The 21,237-nt window shown below is 37.1% G+C and overlaps 1 protein-coding gene across 1 annotated transcript in view; it reads right to left on the bottom strand.

Moving 5' to 3' along the window:
- CDC40 (cell division cycle 40) overlaps nucleotides 1-21,237 on the bottom strand; it is a 34,991-nt gene that overhangs the window by 5,628 nt on the left and 8,126 nt on the right. Inside the window, exons 4-12 of the mRNA XM_088522385.1 lie at nucleotides 12,628-12,711; nucleotides 10,834-10,973; nucleotides 10,135-10,231; nucleotides 8,269-8,408; nucleotides 6,163-6,237; nucleotides 5,429-5,474; nucleotides 4,003-4,104; nucleotides 1,265-1,380; nucleotides 735-868 (exon numbers count right to left, since the gene is read on the bottom strand). Coding sequence (XP_088378511.1) covers nucleotides 735-868; nucleotides 1,265-1,380; nucleotides 4,003-4,104; nucleotides 5,429-5,474; nucleotides 6,163-6,237; nucleotides 8,269-8,408; nucleotides 10,135-10,231; nucleotides 10,834-10,973; nucleotides 12,628-12,711 — 934 coding nt within the window. The remainder of the gene's footprint in view (nucleotides 1-734; nucleotides 869-1,264; nucleotides 1,381-4,002; nucleotides 4,105-5,428; nucleotides 5,475-6,162; nucleotides 6,238-8,268; nucleotides 8,409-10,134; nucleotides 10,232-10,833; nucleotides 10,974-12,627; nucleotides 12,712-21,237) is intronic.

Below are 21,237 nucleotides of genomic sequence, written 5' to 3'. Positions count from 1 at the left end.
AAAGCCAAAATAGGTTGGATAGTATTCAGCAACAAGATAGGAAGCAACTAGTTTTTAAAATTAAAATTTCCAGAGGAATGACTGTGAAAGAGATAGCAGTGAGATACTGATAAGTTGTTAATAATTAAGGCTAATAATAAATGCAGCCTGAAGCCCATAAAAATTTACACCAGTAAACCTGGGGCTACTTAAGGCATTTTACTTTGCATTCAGGAGAATTAAGTTTTACAAACATTAAAAGCAATTTTTAAATCCTGCACCACAGTGGGGCAATAAGCCAGTGAAAATAATTCCTTCTTAGACAGTAAGAATTATTTCGAAGTGATTAAAAAGTATTCTAATTAGACTTTGCAAGGGACACGTCATTTTACTGCACAAAAATACTTTTAAAAACTAGAATGGTTTCTAGTTTTAAAAACTAGGAATACCATACTAGACCAAAACTCAGGGGTTTTTTTTTGGAATATACGGCCAGCTTTAGCAACAAAAACATCTGTGATTGTTTTGGTTCTTCACTTGTGATTGTTCACAGTTCATTTGTGAAAGAATAATTCTACTGCATATGCAATTACATATAAATTTGGAAAATTTAAATTCAGCCCTTCCTCAGCAAGCTAGAACTCAGTACTCCTCACTTTCTTATGTGCTACAGCTACTTTTACATATAAACTGCTATCTTCCTCTCAGTTTTCTCATAATACACTTTAACTTAAAATTCAAAATTTTAAACTTACCATTCCCAGACTCTTAAACTCTTGTCATCGGATGTACTCACAAACCGTCTATTTTCATCCACGAACACAATGGTGTTGACAGCTCCCAAATGCCTATCGTATTCCTGCACAATCTCACCACTCCGAATATCCCACTACAAATAAAAAGCAGTTCAGAGCAAGACATTGGCTTTTACTAAATCTCAGAATCCTATTATTTCAAGTTTTAAAGCGATTCCTGGTGGGAAAGCAAATAGTCTAGCAACAGTTTTTGTGAATAAAATAAAATAAAATAAAATAAAATAAAATAAAATAAAATAAAATAAAATAAAATAAAATAAAATAAAATAAAATAAAATAAAATAAAATAAAATAAAATAAAATAAAATAAAATAAAATAAAATAAAATAAAATAAAATAAAATGGTGGGGGACAAGATGATTCTGTAACTTGTGGAGACATACTACTTCAAGCTTAAAATTCAAGCCAAACTAAAAATTTATTGCTTGAAAATAGAAATTGGGAGTAGGGGATGCTAAGTAGAGGCATACCTGCACAATTTTCTTATCTGACATTCCTGCAACAAAGAGATTTTGCTTATCTTCATCAGGGTTGAATTTGACACAGTAAGGAACCTTCCTGTTTGTGAATCTTGATATACACTGCCCTGAAAGACAGAAGTCAGAGCGGGTCAGCCTGGAAGGTCTGTGAGCTGGTGAATTTACTGCAGATACTGCTAACACATTCATTTCTGTTTAGTTCACTTGGAACAGAAAATACTTGCTTTAAACCCTCTGATAGAACTAAAAAACTTAAAAACTTTAAATTGCCCATCTTTCACATGTTTGCATCTGTATCTGTGTATAAAGCACCACCTCATTAGGAGCAGAGTTGTTACTGACAGGAGACACAAACTCCTCATTCCTAAGCCTAGAAGCAGGTAGCAATAATCCATTTGCAAACCAAAATACTGACCTCCTCTCCTGGCCTCTGCCATAAGTACCCTCATTACAAGTTTTCCATAACCCGTACAAGCTTCCAGAAACCTGTTTCAGTCCAAAAGCTCAATGCATTTCACAGGTATCTAGATAACCGAGTTCTGACTCAAGGCTGGAGAATCTGACCTATATATTTCTGTCTGAGTGGTACCACTGATAGCATCTTTTCCAAACACGGGAGCTTCTTATCTTCTTTCGAAAGCACCTATTTTAACCAATACTGACGTTTACCCTGAATCTTTTTTTTAAAAAAATTATTATTATTAAAGAAACTAATTGGAACACAACATTCTTTGGTAGCTCTGTGAAAACACCAAATCTATCTGCTGCTCCCTCTACCAGCAGTTCAATTTGCACTTCTCTTTTTCAGAATGCTTTTTCAAGTTCAGGTTAACTGAAAGATCATGGAAATTATGGGCTGAAGGTTTTGGCCAATATCTCATTTTCCCTGGAGAATTTGAGCTCTTTATGGTAAGGAGAAGTCTTCTCTGACCGTTCCTAGGCTGCAAAAGAAAAATTTCCACATGTATCCATTTGCCAAGATAAAGATTTAATCTATTTAATTAGAAATTCCCTACAGTCCCCTATCTGTTGTTCTCTTGGAGGAGAGAGCAGAACAGATACAAAACAACTATGAGCAAACTTTGCTTAATGCATTCCTGGAAGTTGTGGAAAGGTGATAGAGAAGAGCATGACCTAAAAGGCTATTGGAAAAGCTGGTAAAATGTAATCCGCTCGTGATAGTAACAGCAGAACAGTATTAGTGGAGCAAAATACCAGTGACTGATCCAACACCACCTAGAAGCATTCTGAAAAGAGTTAATTTGCAAAATGGTTGAAACATAGTGCACCCAATCTATATTGAGGTAGTAGCACATCTGCCATTGCTGCTGGCCTGAAATTATTTTGCTATTCCATAAGTGCTGTGTCTTTTTGAGTCTGTGTCTGCACGAGTAAATCAAGAAGCAGCCAGCAAGAGCGTGAGACCCAGAACTTGGCCTCCTCTCCTGCTTCGCTGCCACAAGGGCAGTGACGGGGCTTTGGCCTGGACAAACCTCCGCTCTTCCCAACACATTCCCGGGCACGGCTCGAGACTTCGCACCAGGCAGGCACACTGGCACATCTGCAGTTTAGACAGGGTCACCTTTTAGACATCAAGCTCACTCAACTGACATTGGTGTGGCCAGCCCGTGCTAGCTGGCCCCAGGCTCCCAGTAAGTCAGAGAAGACTTTCTACAAAAACTTCGGAGTTACAAAGCTAGAAAACTTTTAGATGAAGAACATTTATAAAGCCATTTCGCACAAGATAAGCATATTGCTGCTGCTAAGTCCTGTGTATGTACAAACAGGGAGTGTCTGTAAGGCTGCAGGAAGCAAACAGTTATTAAAGTATTGGCTATTTTGAAAATACTTTTCTTGGATGAAAATACACTTGAAAAATACACTTGTGAAAATAAAATTTCTCCACAAGAAAGTGTCTTCCATGGAAAAAAATGTAAGCGAAGAAAAATTTTTGGACAGATGTGTAAACATAGAACATACAGTTCAAAATTATGAGGTGAGGAGCTGCTTACTGACAAGTCTAAAAGCAAAAATAATTTAACATGGACTATAATTTTATACACAAGGCAAATACACATGAGAAAAAGGCTGAAGTGATCTTTACTTTTGAATTATTATGGATGGTGTAACAGCAGGACTAAGGAAATGCATTTCAATCAATGGGTTATTTTAAAATACTTTCAACAGCTCTGCTTGTCACTTGACAGAGTCATTCAGCATTTAGTGAACATATACAAGTCCCTTGCGGGAAAGAGTTGTGCTCTAGCACTTCCCAAACCTGCTACTTTTCCCTAACAATGCAACATTTTAAGGGTTGTGTAATTTAATAACAGATTTATTAAGAGTAATTATTACTCTTCCAGATTATGCATATTTAGGTCAAAAGTTTGATTTAAATGAAAACATGCAGGTAACTAGTTTCATAAAGTTTAACTTGTCTTTTTACTCAAAATTGTTCTAGGATTACAAAAAGCTAAAACAGACTTTTCAAATAAATAGAAATATGAAGTATTGCTAATTGTGCCAATTGCATCATAGGGAGGCATCACTGATGGATATTTAGGGAAAACAAACAAACAAAAAAAAACCAAACCACACACAGCATCCCTGTAATGAAAGCTTGAACACTGAATGACAAGAGGTTAAGGATACAACTTGACAGGCTGATAGCAGGTCTTGGCACTGAGTTTTAACCAGTGCCAAATAACTGTGCACAGATGCAAGCCTACCTGTCTCGGTGTCCCAGAGTTTAATGTAGCGGTCGTAGGCTGCACTAAGAAAGCGAGTGCCAGCATTATTAAAGGAGATGTCTCGGACAGCTTTACCGTGCCCTACAGGACAGAAAAATCAGGATGATAAAGTCACACCCATACACCAAGAATTAAGGTTTCTGGAAAACATTATTCAACTTAAGAGACAGACTTATTCAAGTTAAGAGACAGATTACAGCCTTTAGCAAATTTCTGGAGAACTAGAAAAAGGTTTACAGAAATTCTTCATAAGTAAACTCAGTTCCAGCAGCTCTGCCCAACACGTTAACCAGCGTCCCACACCTCCGAAGCATGGAGAGAGAAACAGCAGTGCTGCACAGAATGAAGTGCGGTGCATCATGCACAAATTGATATGCAAGCAAAATTTAAGGTACTGTTGGACTTGAAGATTGCTCCAGCTGCCATTAAAAGCAGCAATAAAAGTTTAAAACACCGTACTAAATGTTAACATCTGAAGGCAAGAAAAAAAAAAAAGAGAAACAAACATTACAGGAGATTTCTGAGAAGACATATTTAAAATGAAACATCAGGTACAAAATACGGAAAATACTAAAGAGTTCTTTCATCTCATGTTAACCTTGCTACCCCCAAATTCTTGAGCTTTTGCAACAAAAAATGGAAGGACATTTTGAGAAAAACAGAACAGTCTACTGAGACAGTTTTTTTTTTTAAGCCATCATTTTTTTCCATACTGTTGTCATTAGAAATTTTAGGTAAAAAGACTTTGTTGTTATTCAACACAGAGTCTCTCAAATACTGCTCTAGAAACATTGCCATTTTAAAAGGAGAATCAGATGCTTTTGCTCTGCAGTGAAGGCTCCTAAGCTCATACTCATCTTTCCCAGCCATCTGCAAAAAGCATCTGTTATATGATCAGAGACTGTACCTGAACTTCAAAAGACCCCTTTGCAAGAGAAACTCAGCCAGCCCAGAAAAGACCACCTAGCTAAACAGTGAGATCAATAGACCATGAGATGCCCTCGCTGCACGAATACTGTTGTTTTCCACAGGAGGATCATTCACTTTCACGTGTGACTTCTTAAGGACATGGGAAAGGGAAAGGAGTCTTGTATAAAGCATTGACTAATACAGTACACTAACATTTTAAGGGTCTTAAAGTCTTACTCTTCTACCATTAAGTTACTTGCAACAATGACAAAGGTTCACTAAAACCTTGCAGCATTTTGATTCTCATTGCCCAGATCATACTGGACAACATTTGTCAGATGCCTACATCAGATTTGCCTCAAACGCCTCTGTACGACAAAAATCATAAACTAATCCAATTCATATTCATCCATGAAGTTGTTTTAAATAACAATTGTTTAAACATAAGTTGTTTAAATATAAATTAACAGCTCGGCTATTAAAAAAACATTATTACCAATAAATGTTCGTAGACATCTTCGATCACCATACACCTCCCATAGCTAGGAAGAAGAAAAAAAAAGAAAAATGATGGGAAAGAAGAGGCAATAATTGTAAAATAATGACAATGAAATTAAGTGCAATCATGACAACATCACTTAAACAGTGATTAATAACAACTAAGGTGAATATTCACAAGAGTGCTGTGTCACCTTATGAACAGAAAGCCCTATAAAAGTAAAAAGATCAGACCAAATTTCAACTCTGAGGCCCATAAGGTATTTATTTTGCTTGTTAACCCCTCACAGTTGTTCTTTTTTAATATATATAAAATATTTATGTAGTACATGTAATATATATATATATATATATATACAATATAATCTTATTTTAGTTCAACGTACCTTACTTCATAAAAGCAATCTGCATCTACTGAAGCATTTGTGAACTCCAAAACTAGGTTTTATAACAAATGAATTATTACACAAGCAAAGGCAATAACCTTAGGGACTTGTGACCTTCTAAATGCTATTACTAAATGATTAATGCTATTCTAACACCCACAGTCTTGGACATTATTTCTGTCTTTGTTCCAAAAAACTTACAGTCTAAAGATAAGAAAATCAAGCAAGAAAATAAAATCCAACACAAACAGAAAGCTACGTGGTAGAAGCATGCACTAAAATTCTTAAATGTTCTAAACGCAATGTCTGTATTAAAAATGTACATAAAATTATGAAAATAACTCACCTTAATTTTGCAATCCATAGAGCAAGACAACATTATGTGCCCAGAGAGAGGAAACAATCTAACTGCACTGACACCCTGTAGATAAGAACATAATTAAACAGTGAGAGGAACAGCTAGATCTTTGATTTTCCTCATTTCACCACCTCCTTTATTCTTTTGGATAAAGAAACCCTATAGCATATCTTCATAAAATGCATAGATAGCATATCTGAAAAACAAACAACCTACCCACACTCCATTTTAAAAACAGTGCTGCATTTTGAACTGATTCCCTTCAACAGCTGTAATAAACCTTCCTTCATTACCCACATCATTACCGTAGCAACAACACAAAGATACACAAATTGTGGGTTAGGGTGATGCTTTGACCAAATGTCAACATTACAAAAATCTCTCTCCTGAGAACTTGAGCTCTTTGCAGTAAACCCTTTTCTGAATAATTTGTGTTTTGTTTTTTCAAATATAAATTCCAATGCTGCAGCAGTACTACTGGGGCATCTAAACAGTCCCTGGGGTCACATCCAATTCAGACTTACCCAGTGACAGTAGCTTTACAGATTCTGAAGCTGCAAAGACTACAGTATATCTTTTTAGTCAGAAGAGTTACAATATTCCTGAAATTAATGAGTGCACTATTCTTCCAGTTAAAGGAGAAACAAAAATAAAACTAATCCAAAACAAATGCTCTAAATGCAGGACCTTGTTTCTGTCAGATTGTTTTAGGGCTGGTCTTCCTTTCCTTTCTAAACTACTCCTACCTGACCCAAGAAACTCCTTCAACGACATCTGTGTCGGAAGTTTCTGTATATCAAACTTTTTCAGATGGCCTAGGCAAGAAAGTTTTCCTACAGGAAAATATCTCTAGACAGCTCTACCTCCTACCTATATTATTAGTAAGTTATAGGTGCCGAACTCAGACTTCCCATCTGTATTTCAGGTATTCTTGAACGAGGAAGTCCAGACAACGGCCAAGACTAATGGGCTTGATACCACTTCTTTCCCTATCACACCAATTACTCTATTCATACTCCTCTAGTTCCTTACACTCTCGTTGGAGTTGAGTGCTTTTTCCTCCTTGTTGTTGCCTCCTTATATTCTTCCAGCTTTTCTTGGCTTGTCAGCTTGTCTTCCTTTTGCTTCTCCCAAGTGTATTTTTATTTATCTTGCTTGTTTGAAGGAAAAAGCTATTTTTTAAATCAGTCTGTTCTAATGGCTTGATAAGCACAGAACTGACTAGAGGACTGTGAAGGGAGCTGTTATTCTGGAAAGTTACAAGTTCTTTGATGCTGGAATCTTTAAAGAAGCTTTTAGAGCTGAAACTCAGCTAAAAAAAAGGTAAGTGCTCCCTGTATTATCCACCTTGGGTAGCCCACTTTTGCTTGCCATTATGGAGCTGCTAGTAGAAGACCAGCATATTCCCTGAAGCAATATTGAAATTTAGAGACAAAGGAACAACAATTCAAATACAGGACTTTACCAGCTTGATTAGTGAAACACTGCTCTAATACCAAGTACATATATAGTTACAAGACCTGTCACAAAGAACATGTAACAAGATAGACCTCTGAAGTCGACAGCTATATTTGGGGAATTGTATAATATACCTCTGTATTATAATCACAAAGCCTATAAAATTTTTCACAAGTTTTATACAAAATAAAGCCCTTCAATGCTTTTAATGACATCGAGGTGATTTTCAGAGGTTTCTAGAATTAGCCTTAGGCTTATTCATATGGTAGTTTATAAAAGAACTCCAAATCCCGTAGAAGTTAATGAAGAATATTTGTTCCTCAACTGACTCAAAAGATGTCAAAAAGTCATTACGTTCATGTAAAAGTATATACAGATAAACAAAGAAGATCTCAATTGAGTATACAAATGCCTTGCCTGGGCATATACACAAAAGTATATACAGATAAACAAAGAAGATCTCAATTGAGTATACAAATGCCTTGCCTGGGCATATACACAACCAACTGCATGGGTAATATCGGAATAAGAAGGAATCTCTTCCCTCTACTGATACTTCAGTCTTACAAAAGTTACTAGCCTCAGAGAGGAAATGAGATGCTTTTACGATGGATAGTCACAGACAAAACTTCCTACCTTTGTATGTCCAGACCATACATGGATTTGTTTCTTTGGAAGATAGCATTTCTCTGGTGGCACTGTAGAACGGAGATTAACTCCAACGTCTTGAGGGACATGAAGATAAGATCTCCCCTGATAGTCGTACATTTCCTTGACTAAAAAGGTAAAGATAAAATTCTGAGCATCCAAGAGACTGCATTTCATGGGGTCATAAGAAGTCTGAACTGCCCAACACAGTTAAGATTTTTCTCAGTACAGAAGTTCCACTCTGAAGCGGAACAACAAGAAAAGAAACTCGCTTAACAGGACACAAATCAGGAATTTTATTTGGTATCAGCTGGGTTCAAATTAAGTGTCACTTCAGTAAATTCCTCCCCCTTGGTCTTATTCATCATCCAACAGCTACAAAAGTTCCTCAGGGCAATGAGGGTTTGCTTACACTGATGCTATGACTTTACAGGGATCACAACATGTGCAACTAACCCTGGCATTTGCTTGTGCTTCACATTCCAACCAGCTCAGTGCTGTATCAGTCACACCAACAGAACAGGAGAAAATGATCCAGTTCCTCTTTGGGAAACAGTATTGGCCAGTAGTAGCCAACACATGATCTTCAAACAGATTTAACAGAAATGACTAGACAGTCAGACAAGCGCGTTAGGGATATTGCAGAGTGGACTTGTGTTGGGTAGTGATGACATTAAGATGTTCTCTGATAAAACAATTCCTCAGTTTTTGTGATATCGCTACAGTGGCTATAGCTGCACAAATGACCTTTTACATGGCAAAATGATATATTAGCAGATTTCCAAAAGATTTGTATTTGAAAAGATTAAAGTTTATCCTGTAAGTGCTTTCACTTTGAAATTTCAGGCAAGAACCAGGAAAAAAATGATACAAAATAAACAGATTGAAATTACTAAGGACCTGAGGAAAGTTACTGAGACCAAGGAAACTCAATGGGTAAAATTTCAAATTTGGCGTGTTCATCACTGTTTAATAAACGCTGTCACAGCCAGCTATATATAAAGAGAATGAATTACCAGTGTCACTAATGCATATCTCATATTCCTATTCAATGTCTTTAAGAAAGGACACTCCAAATTGTTCGCATGAACCTGGCTGTAGGAAAGTATTTAACCAAGAGAGAATCTTGGTCTACCTATTTGTCCCACACTATACAAGGCAGAAATGTTTTGCATGCAGAGTTCTAAGTTCCCTCTAGATGAATTGATTTTACTTATTTAAATGAGACCCAAGAAATTTTTTCTTTAAAGATACCATATGGTATAGGCTTCCATCAGGTTATTATTTGACTGTGCTATTTTTCTTGGTATGACAGCAAGAAGTTACATTAAGCATGGAGGAAACAAAGTCTAAACAATTTTCTGAATTATTATATATACTTACTTATATTAATTTACTTAAAGTACTTTTATATATACTTTTGTATGTATATATATATATATATACACACACGCACACATATATATAAAGTACAGCAAGTAGTAATATAAGTACTTGCTGATGAAGATACCAGCACATAAACTATTAATTCTGGAGCTGAGACTAGGCCAAAGTTATAACCTAAAAAGCTTTAGTTCTGCAAAATGGCAGAGGGTTATGTGAGCATGTCTAGCAACATTAAAAATAAATAAATAAAACGAGTACTCCTAAAGATGACATTTCCACACTGCTCTTCACAACATAAAGTGGAACTAGTCCAATTATCTCTTTCCATATCCTTTACGCTTATGGCTGTGAATGCTGTATTATCTCCAATGCAGAAGCATCGAGGTGCTGCCATCCTTACTAATTAACACAGCAGGCGACCAAAGAGGGAGATTAAGAGGAGGAGAACAGGCAGGAAGATGGCATTACCGTGTAATATAGTCTTCTCCTCCCCAGGTTTATCATCCTCTAGCTTTCCTCTCTTCTGCCTCTTAGCTGTTATTTCATCCAACTCTTTCTGTTCTTCCTGGAAAAGTAAAACATGATCTTGGCTTTTAAAATCATGTAACAAAATCCAGAACCCAAACAACATTTACTTACTTACTAAGTAATGCTTATTTATTTGCTAAATAGGATTAGAAATATTTCTGTTTAGGAAGAAAAACAGATCAAGAGAGAGAAGTATTTTTATCAAAATCAGAACAGTCTGAAGAGCTACATACACCAAAAAAAAAAAAAAAAGCCTTCTCATTCATTGACTACAGCAAGACATGACTGACTAAGAAAGGAGAACATGTGTTGGTTGGAGGCTTTTTTAAAAAATATATAGTTTAAAAACAATAATAAAAAAAGCTTTATTTGCACTTCATTTTAAGGTACATCTGTTCATAAACAACTTATGGGAACCTACGAGCTATGCATTCACAGAATCCATTCAGTTTTGAAGTAGTCTAGCAAATAATTGAAAATTTTGATAACACTCTATTCAAACATATCACCTGAAATGGTTCTACTACCCTAAACTACGGCCTGGACCTGACAGAAGTTATTTGCACAGCTGGATCCCCTACCACTACCACATATCGTTGCACTGCAATGTATTATCTGTTGTATTAAAGTAGCACTTACTTCTGAGGGCTTAGCTACTTCTTTTTCATCAACGTATTTTGCCCATGGTCCCAAGAAGCCATCAATGTTAGATGCATCATTCTCCTTGAATTTCTTCCTTTTTTCTATTTTCCTCTGTCCCGTCTCAAACACTGTTAAACCTGAAGAAAAAAAAGAACATACTGCCTAGCTGCCAACACAGATCACAACTGAGCAGGGCACATCATACTTAGCTTAAAACAAAAGCAGTCACCACTATTCCACTCCAACACACACACACACACACACACACACACACACACCAAAATGCAAAAAGCATCTAGTGACCAAAGAGTTTCTAGTTTGTCTAATTATAATGCTGCTAGCTAACTAGACTAACAAAAGGAACCACTTAAACTCTGTGTCATGACTTGTCAGTGTATGTAACCATGCATGCACCCATGCATTTTTAACAGAAAGGCTGCAGACTGTATGAATAAATCAGTTTTCAAACACTAAATGGTGCTAAATAAAATATCAGTCCATTCAGCTGACTTCTGATCCCTTCCTTGTTCCGAATTTGAAAACAACAACGAAAAACATAGCACCAAAAAACAAATGAACACCAACCAAACAACAGTAAAATATGCACCCAAACAACACCCCAAACAACACTCAATGACAACTTCCATGGATTTTAATTCAGTGAGAAACCAGTAATTTGCATCCAACCATTCTCTTGTTATTTCATATAATGCTACATTAGCACAAAGGCTGTGCTCTCAGAATTTCATTTGTCAAAAAAAAAACATTAAAGAAGAAAAATATATGAGCAAAAATCGAAAAGTTAAGACAGGGTAAAGCACTGAATTGCACATACAAGTAAGTGCAGTTTTCAAACAATGCTTTCCTACAGCATCAGAATAGTTAGTAGAAAGGAGCCAAAAAGAGTTCCAATAATTATATCAAGGGATGCTAAATTATGAAGTCAAAATTTTCTTAAAATAAATTAATAAAATTCCAATATCAAAGCTACTTTCATATTTTAAATAATTGAACTGTAGCCATTTCTTTCTAACGTAGTTACTATACAAGTCTATTGCACATATGCTAAAAAAGAACAAATATGTACTAGGGAAGGCATAACTAGCTGTAAAGTTTATACAGGTACAAGTTTGCAAAGTAAAAAAAGCCACTTTGAGTGTTAAGTATCTTGCATCAAAGTATTAATTACAAAAGCCATTGCCTCTGGCAGCCAACCCTCTCGGTGGCAGGCGATGCCTTTACCACTTGGCAGTCTTCCAGGGGTTTTTCCTTCCCAAACAGCCCAACTCTGCTCTGGAAAAACACCATGCAAATCCCCAAAGCGGGGCCAGAGGTGCTATCGCACAGTGATCAGTTTGCTATACACTACTGGAGCTCAGTGGAGCTCAGGCAATTAGTTTAACATTAACATACTGTAATATGGACACAGGTAACTTTAGCTAAGCCAGAATTTAGGACTGAAAAGCTCTGTTACAAACATCGAGATTTATTTATCCGTGTGTGGACACATGTTAGGTTCCAACTGAAAACCTCCATTTGCAATTTTGACACAAAGATAGCCTGAAACATTCACTATTTCAGAAAAAAAAAAAAGGCGCAATTCAGTATCTGCATTCCCTATTAACATTACAATTGCAACATATTTTCACTTCTTGTCTCTTCAGAAGAGTGTGATTGCCAGAAGCTTCAGTATTGGTTTCCCTTGCTAACACCTATTCAGTTTTTAAATGAAGTAGTAACGGAAATAACAGTCAGTTGCAAATCACTTATATGAAAATCTGAATTATTTACCTTGATTTTTTTCAGCCTCTTCTACAGAACCAATATATTTGGTAGCAACTTCAGGGTTATCTATAGAAGGATCTAATGCGTAACCTAGAACAAAAGGAGAAATAAAATACCGTTAATTTCATTTAAAAAACAAACAAAAAAACCACAAATCCACAAGAACCTTTTCTATGTATTTTACTACTTGCTCCTGTGCACTTTATGTTTTTTTTCCCGTTGGCTCCCAAAAAGCTAAGGATGAGGAAGGGGAGGCAGTCTGAAAGCCATCTCCTTGTCACAGAATCACACAATCTTTCAGGTGGGCAGGGGACCTTGGGAGGCCTCTTGCCCAACACCCTGCTCAAAGTGGGCTCAACACAGACTAGTCTGCTGTAGAGCAAACACTATATTTGGAAATGTTATGAGCAGCCTACTCCTGCTCTAACATGGTGTGAGGAGAAGCCTCGCTCAAGGTGGTAGATGAGAGGACCCATTTCAGTCTGGGTTGGGTTCCCTGCCTTGCTAGGCCAGCAGCTCGGCGCAAACCAGCCCATTGCGACTGCTCTGGCTTCGGGATCAGCCCCTGGCCAGGCAGCCCCCTGCCCAGCTCCCACCATCTCGAGGAGAAAAAGAAGCAAATGGAGTTTCCCAGAGCTCTGCACGTGTTCTGCCTCCGCTGCAGAAATTATACTGCTTCCAGCAAGGCTGGGAAAGTTTCTTCCCTCAACTTGAAAGCAGTTGCTTAGTTTAGCTAACTGAGAAGGTACCGCAAGAAGCTGCAATGGCCTTTAATTTTTCAAAGAATTAAGTAGCTGTGCTGACATTTCCTGATTACTGCTATTGAGTCTTGTTTAAAAAAAAAAAAAGTGTTGTGTAATCTTATAAATAATTTATAATATGTTTCAGTATTTCATAGATATTCGTGATATTCGCAATATTTGATACAGAGGATCTTATTTTAATATCCATCGCTTACAGACTCTCTCACTTCCTGCTGAAGGGCACAGCAAGATCTCATAAGATGTTGAATAATTTCACCCAGTTTCCATGCAGCAGGTGCACCGAACAGCTACTGACCACCATGGCTTTATTTTAGCAAAGAGTGCACCCTGGTGGACATAACGATTTTTATTAAATATTATTCAAATAACAAAATACCCTTCAAGGCCCAGTGAGAATTTCTTCATACCAAAACAAAACAGATCCAAAGATAGCCAGACACCAGTCCAAGCGATCACACACACAGTCAAACAAACCTAACCACCTACAATCCAGCTTCTGCATTTGAGTTGATTCCCAGAGGGAATCATGAACTTTGGGAGATTTCCCATCCCACCCGAGATGCCACTGCCCCATAACAGCACTTAGATGCAGACAAGGTAGGAACCAACATCCTAAAAGCCAGAGATCATCATTTTCCCAACCATTTGTCAGAAAAGGCCTGGTAGTCCTGGTAGGTAGTCTGCTTCATTTATAGTTAGATGTTGGAAAAAAAAATATATTGAAACTACCAGAAAATTCATGGCAAAAACAAAGCAAGGTTTAACATTCCCATAGGAAGGATCACTCTGTCTGCGGCAATTCTGATTGAGAGCCAAAATCTTTGCTTGGACCATTAATCCAAATAAGACGCATTTGCAGTAAAACATACAGCCATGAATGTAAGGATAGAACACATAACAATACCTTATTAAGAAATATAAATTCCAAGCATATATAAACCAAAGAAAAACAACAAAACTTATTCTAGATTAAATCTATTTTCATGGATAACCAAACAGACAGACATTGCAATCAGACTTTCACTAATTTGACTGCCCGCTTTTATTAAATCAGAATTTCAGTGAGTTCTTTTTTTTCCCTAAACTACAAGGTTTCCATTAACGACAGAGATATTACTTTGGATTTATGTCAAGATCAATACAGTGGTTTATTTGTCCTCTAACTATATTGACACAGTCTCTAGGACTCTATTTGCTTGATTCCTGCACAAGAGGGACAGTATTCCAATGAATAGGACCCCTGGGCCAAGCACAGCTTCCCGTGGAAGCTGAGACTTCTTCTAGCTGGGTTGAATTTGGTCCAGCATCGTTCTCATAGGAAGGCTCGGAACAATTTCGACTTTCTAGTGGTATGTGAAAGCCAATCTTTTCTTCTCTGTCTGAGGCTCCTAAATGCAGCTGCAAAAGACAGCTTGCTTTTATCCTGCTCAGCTGGGATGCCACGTAATGCGCCCTGACTCCTACGTCTCCTTCAGTTTGATTTAGCAGGCAGAGATTTCATGCTACAGTTTAGCAATGAAAGGTACAATTCCACCTACGTGCATAGCGTCAGTGCATCTGAAAAGGGTTTGTTAAATAATCAGGACTTTGATGCACATTTCAGAACGACAGCTAATTAAAACAGGTTTACACCAAACCATGCAACGCAGTGTAAAGAGACTCAAGGTAGCTCAAGGTCTGGGTAACAATTTAGCTGCACTAACTGAGGCTGACTGAGCTGGCCTCTCAGGAGAATCAAAGCAATTTGAAAATGAAATGTCTGCAACCATGAGAAGCAATAGTGATTGTAGCTGTTACATGTAACATGAGTAGGTGGGGGGAAAAAAAAAAAAATCAGAAGTGTAATTTCTAACTCAACAGTGTCATGTTAAGCTCTGAAATATCAGTTTTAGAGATGAACATATCTTGTTACAGCCAGGTTTCTGAATATTCATAAGGAGCTCAGCGATTCGTGGATGGAAAACTGTTTATTATTTAATAAGACATTAATATCTTCTGAAGGAGAGGTTTTAAAATACTAAATGGTGCATGAATGAACCATCTGCAGCGTAGTAGTCCACTTCTAGCCTGAGTATTAAGGCTGAAATAGATATGAAACGATTTCTCTAACATATTCATGAACAGTTTGCATGCAGCATGTCAAAAACAATCCCCAATTCCCCTTTGCACTGGAAGTCTGTGCACATTATTTCAAGGAGCGTACGGCTCTTGTTCAGAGCAGAGCTCAGAAGGGTTTTTGCAATGGAAGAGGCTGCTCCTGCTGATGGTGCACATAGGGAAGGATAAATGCAGAGAAAAAAAAAAAAAAAAAAAAAAAAACAGGTTTCCAGGTCTTTTAGGCCAGGCTCCCAGGACTATAATACAACAACAACAACAACAACAACATATTCCTGATAATGATGCTGAAGTCTGGCTGATCTCAGACAGTGCCACAGTGACTTAATTAAGGATAAGGTACTTTTGAATTTGTAAAAAATACATTCTGGAAGGGTAGCTTGTTCTCAAGAGTCTGTCTGCTGCAAAAAGGAGCTGCAGATCTTTAACCACAGTCTTGCAAACCTCTGCAGTGCTCATGTCAACTCTGAGCTTCCAATATAAAGGGCATCTTTGCAAAACGAGTAGGTTTAGTCTAGACTAAAAAGGCTGCTGGTGCACAGGAGGCTCAAAGAGTGCTCCTCAATCAAACAGCCAGGGAAAGACAACACTTAAAGAAAGATAAGCAATTTGCAATGATACTCCCTCCTAAGAATGCCATGTCCTCAAGCAAAAGATAGCACAGAACTTTAAAAACTCAGATAACAGTGAGAACAACAAGCAGAGCCCCTTTAAAGTGAGGTCAGAGAAACAGAAAACCCAAACACGCACATTAAAATGGTAAAAGTCGAAAATACTACGCAGTGACATTTGAATATCAAGCTTTAAATGAAAAAAACATAATATTTATGAGATAATATTGACATAATTGGAAAGAAGACAGACTGTCAGCAAGTAGAAAGCATATGGAAGTAAATGGTGAGACCAATGGCAAAAAATATGCTCCATGCTACAGAAAGCTTATAGAAAAATCAGAGTAGCAGGTTAATAGTGTTAACAAGAATTACAGAATCCTTTGGATTGAAATCCAAAATTTAAGCAAAGTATGAGTTTTCTGTTACTACTGCTCAGCCAGAAGGAAAGCAAAAACCATGGACTGGTAAAGGAGATTATACAGGTGCTAAGGAAAGGAGCATAGTAGTAACGTTTTAGTTAGAGATTCACAAGAAAAGAAATAATTGAGCATTGACGAAAGCCAGATTTAAGACACTTCTGTTAAGGTCACACATTAACAATGACTATAAGATAGTACGAAGCAACATGTTTGTTGACTGATTTACACTGCTTGCGCAGGGGGGTGGACTGGATGATCCCCAAAGGTCCTTTCCAACCTTAATCATTCTGCGATTCTGTAACATTTTTGAGGAAGCAAAGACAGACAAAAACATTCACTACAATCCTCATAATATCAAAACAGAAAGGCTACATAAAATTAGGAAGGTTTTTTAAAAAGTAGAAATTAAGCAGCAAAGGGCAAAGCCTTTTCTGAAAGCAGGGACATTTGAAAAACAGATTCTATGTTGGAGAAAAGGAATTACTGCCTGCCAGCTATCAAAAGATGACTTTAAAGTGCCCAGAAGGAAGTGAGCACAGCTGAACAGCATGTAAAGAGACACTACTAGAAATAAGGAAGTATTCTTCCCAGAGCTGAAGCTGCATCCAAGTATTGAAAATACAAAGAATCAAACTCTGGCAGGCTGAAAGTAGAATCTATAATAAAGCAGTCAAAAAAAAAAAAAAAAAGAGCAAATCACATAACATAGACTAACACATTAACATTTTGTCGGAAACCTCAGCAGCAAAAAGGATATAAGGATCATCAAGGAATGAGAAGAGTGATCAGGAAATACCAACATGGTATATTTTTTTAATGTGTTCATTACCAAGGAGCCCAGGAAGGCTCCCATGCTAGAACCTTTCTTTAGTGGTAACGTGACAAAATATCTGTCTCACAGTGACATGTCAGGACACTAAACAGACAGATGAATGGCAACAAATCACCAGGACCAGATGGTATTCACCCAAGAGAACTGAAGCTGAACTGCAGTGCATAAACTCTTGCCTAATATCACCCCAGTAGGACAGAAATGGAACGTATCAAATGCAGTGCCAATTTTTAAGAGAAGCTTCAGAGGAGATCAAGGTACCTGCAGGTCAACCAGCTCAGCATTTGCACAGATGATGAAGTAGAAAACATTGCAGAAAAAAAAAATAAAAGTAGGCTCTTGGATAGGTATATATTGCAGCAGAACAGCCCACACAGCTTTCTCTACAGAAAATTTAGAATGACAAAAAAAATCCAGAATATTTGTGAGGCAAGAATCATACAGAGGATGGAAACCCACTTAATGTCCAGTGCCTCCAAGACAAAAAAAAACAAACAAACAAACAAAAAAAAAAACTTAAGATGCCCATCATAACACAGAGGGCCTCATGTGGTTAGTTTATAAAAAGATCATAAAACAATGTTTGGTTTCAATAGAGCAGGAAATTCTTTGGTGGATCCATGGTTAGTCTCATGCTGTGCAACATGACTAGAAGATCTGGAAAAGGGAAGCAACTCGCTGATACCAAGTTATTCCAGGTGCTAAAGACAAACGCATCTAGGCTTATGAATTCCTAGGAACTTAATTCCTAACCTCCCTCTTCATCAAGCCGCAAAAGAGACTCGTGCTAAACACTGTCCAGGGGTGCTCTTCCTCCTGAGGACGTGAGAGTAGAACTTGCACAGATGAGCACATCCCAAGGCCTGGAAAGGTTTCAACAGAGAAACAACAAAATTGACCAAGAGCTTTACAGATGGAAAAGAAAGATGACAGAACTGAACCTATGGCTGAGATCTATAAAATAAAAATAGCACAGAAATGGTGAGTAAGAAATGATTTCTTGCTGTTTCTTCCAACACAATAGATTTGGGAATATAAAGTGAAACTAGGAGGCTGCAAGTTCAGTAAATTTAAAACAGAGGTGGTACTTCACACAAGGTACTGGCAAGTTGCAGAAAATATATGGGGTTCAACAAGCAACTAGAAAATTTGTCAAGGATAAAACAGATTCAGTGAAAGTTAATAAATATAGAATCATTGCCTCTGGCCAAGAGGCTGGCTGCTGGAAAACCACTCTGACATATCCCTGTGTGTGCTGCTCTTCTGTTTCTCCTTGGGCACCGCTGCCCGCTCGCCTAGGCCTCAGTCAGCTCCAGAATGGATGTTCTGAGCTCCCCAAGCATCACACACGCCTGGAGAGACTTCTGACAGAAAATACAGACTGCAAGAGAAACAGATGAAAGACTCTGCATCGCAAAAATTGGTGGGTTGTGTTTGTGACTAATATATAGATTTCTAGCTGAAAATGTATTAATTTTTAAGATGATATGTAAAACTTTCTATTTTCTTTCTTTTGAAACAAGACAAATTTCCATTTGAAGATGCAGAGGCTCTGCAGTGGTTGAGCTATTTTGGACACACAACCTTTGTTACCAATCTTCCTCTCTTGTATCACACTTGATCTTCATTTATAGTTATCGGTTCTCAAAACATTAGCTGTTGCAGATTTATTTGAGTCTCCTACCACAGCATAATGCGGCTAAACTGCCTAGGTGTTGCCAAAGGTCTCAAGATCCGTAGTTCTCAATTAAGAGGTTAACTTTCTGTTCTTCCAATATGCTAAAAGTTGATTAACCATTGGCAAGGACAAAAAAAAAAAAAAAAAAAAAAAAAAAAAAAAAAAAAAAGAAGGAAGCAAGGAAGCGTTAGATTTATGCCTAGCAATTACAACTCTACTTTTATAGTAACTGGTCTTTTCCAGGAAGATATTTATCACCTCCTTCCAAAATGAAAAACAGAATATTGAATTTTTTAACAGACGACTTTTTGACAACTTAAATGAATACTGTTTTTAACAGCTCACAACAGGCTTTCTAGCAAGCCAAGATACCATGCTGATCTACTGCATCATCTAGCATGAATTTCAGCTTCTCAGAGCTTGGTTTTGCAGTTCGAACTGGCTAGTACTGCCTTGTCATAGCTCCACTCTCACTGTATCCAGGTCATTATCTGCTTAACACTTTTAGAAAGCTGAATGCGATAACAGCAGTCACCAGTATTCTCAGTCTTGAAAACACATTCTCTCTTGTCATACCTTATTTAAGGTAGTTGTGGCACATCGATGTGGCACAGCAACAGAAATTTTGAGTAGGCTTTGGATAGTAGTTCTACCTTCCCTCAAACTAAACTTTGCAAACAAAAATAAACACTATTTGCCTGAAGACTCATCTTTCCAATATAAATCTAATGCCCTCACGGAAAAACAAAACAAACAAACAACAACAACAAAAGCCACCGTGTACCACATACAGTTCAACATACAGTTTCACTGAACAAAGCAAACCCGTCTATTCAGATCCTGAAAATGCTCATAGATCTCCATTGTCTGTCAAGTTCCAATATTAAAATTGCAGAGAAATAAGTTCGTTATGCTATAAAACTAAACATCCATTTTCAATATCTACATTTTGCTAATGATATTGCATGTCCTGGCAGCTGAAGCACCTATTAGCTAAAACTGTGCAATAGAAAACCATCTTGAAGTTCCATCTTGAACTCTTTCCAAAATGCAATATTTACAACAAAACCTGTAATCAAACCTAAAGAGAAATAAAGGGTGTTAAGGTTTCAGATTTTAGGTATTTTTTCATCCAGGTTTCATTGTAATAGCTGCCTCCCACATGTCAGTTATAAAGATGTTGGTACTAATGCCCCAACCTTTTCCACTGCAGAACACACCAAGTGAATTCATGCATGTGTACAGCCCCAGTGCAATTCAAGCGCATGGGGAGGTGATTTTGAGGCATGGCAATGTGAGGGAGTGGGAGTACTTTTCAATGTAAACACGGACAAAAAAAAAGAAAGCTCAAAGTCCACTGTGCACAGGTAATTTAATTTTGCACAGGCAGTATCAGAATTTACAATTGACTGAATTTGAAGATAACAAAATGATTAGAATGTAAGTGAGCAAGAGAGCATGCAAAAATGATGTTGAGAGCACAAGGACAAGACTTACAGTGAAACTCATGAGAAAAATTAACCAGTTATGTTAATAACCAGTTACCAGTTATTATTAACCAGTCAATACATGGTGATTTCATTCTTTCAAACACATCCTCAAAAATTCTTAGAAACAGGGTCTTTCCACATTTTCCTTATAAGAAAACCCATTTTTCTGAGAATCCATATTGTTTGTTCACCAAACTCAAATGTTTCATTTTTCAAATGCACCTATTTATAAGTAATTATTTTGAGATTAAAAAAAAAAGAAGAAGCAACCATAATAACCACCCCTACGGAGACAAACTGCCAGAGAAAGAAAAAGCTCTAACAAATGCTTAAAACTTCTCACAAGGCTTCTCCTGAGGCTGCATTGTTCAGTGACTTTGCACATACAGTATTTTCAGCAGAGGTACTCCCACTTCCTGTGATTCCCATTCATTCCGTATCTAAATTCATTCATTCAGTACCACATATCTAAAGAGACAACTTCTGTGAAGAACCTGACACTCAGAAAGGCACTTTCTTTCATCTTTCTGAGTTACCCTAAGAATCAATTTGTATAATAGACCCATAGTTATTTATTAAAGTTAAAATTTTGATTTTTTTTTGTCTCCTACACTGATGCAACTAATAGAAGCCTTAATTAAAAATCGTTTGGTAAGAGCTCATATATTTGATTAAAGTTTCAGAAAGAATTACCAAATAAGACT

Source organism: Tinamus guttatus, unplaced genomic scaffold (assembly GCF_059628265.1).
Source record: "Tinamus guttatus ecotype Peru unplaced genomic scaffold, ASM5962826v1 Tinamus_guttatus_pri_ptg000010l, whole genome shotgun sequence".
In the NCBI taxonomy this organism is placed as follows: domain Eukaryota; kingdom Metazoa; phylum Chordata; class Aves; order Tinamiformes; family Tinamidae; genus Tinamus; species Tinamus guttatus.
Note: the sequence above shows the minus strand (reverse complement) of the source record. Positions and strands in the feature narration are given on the sequence as shown.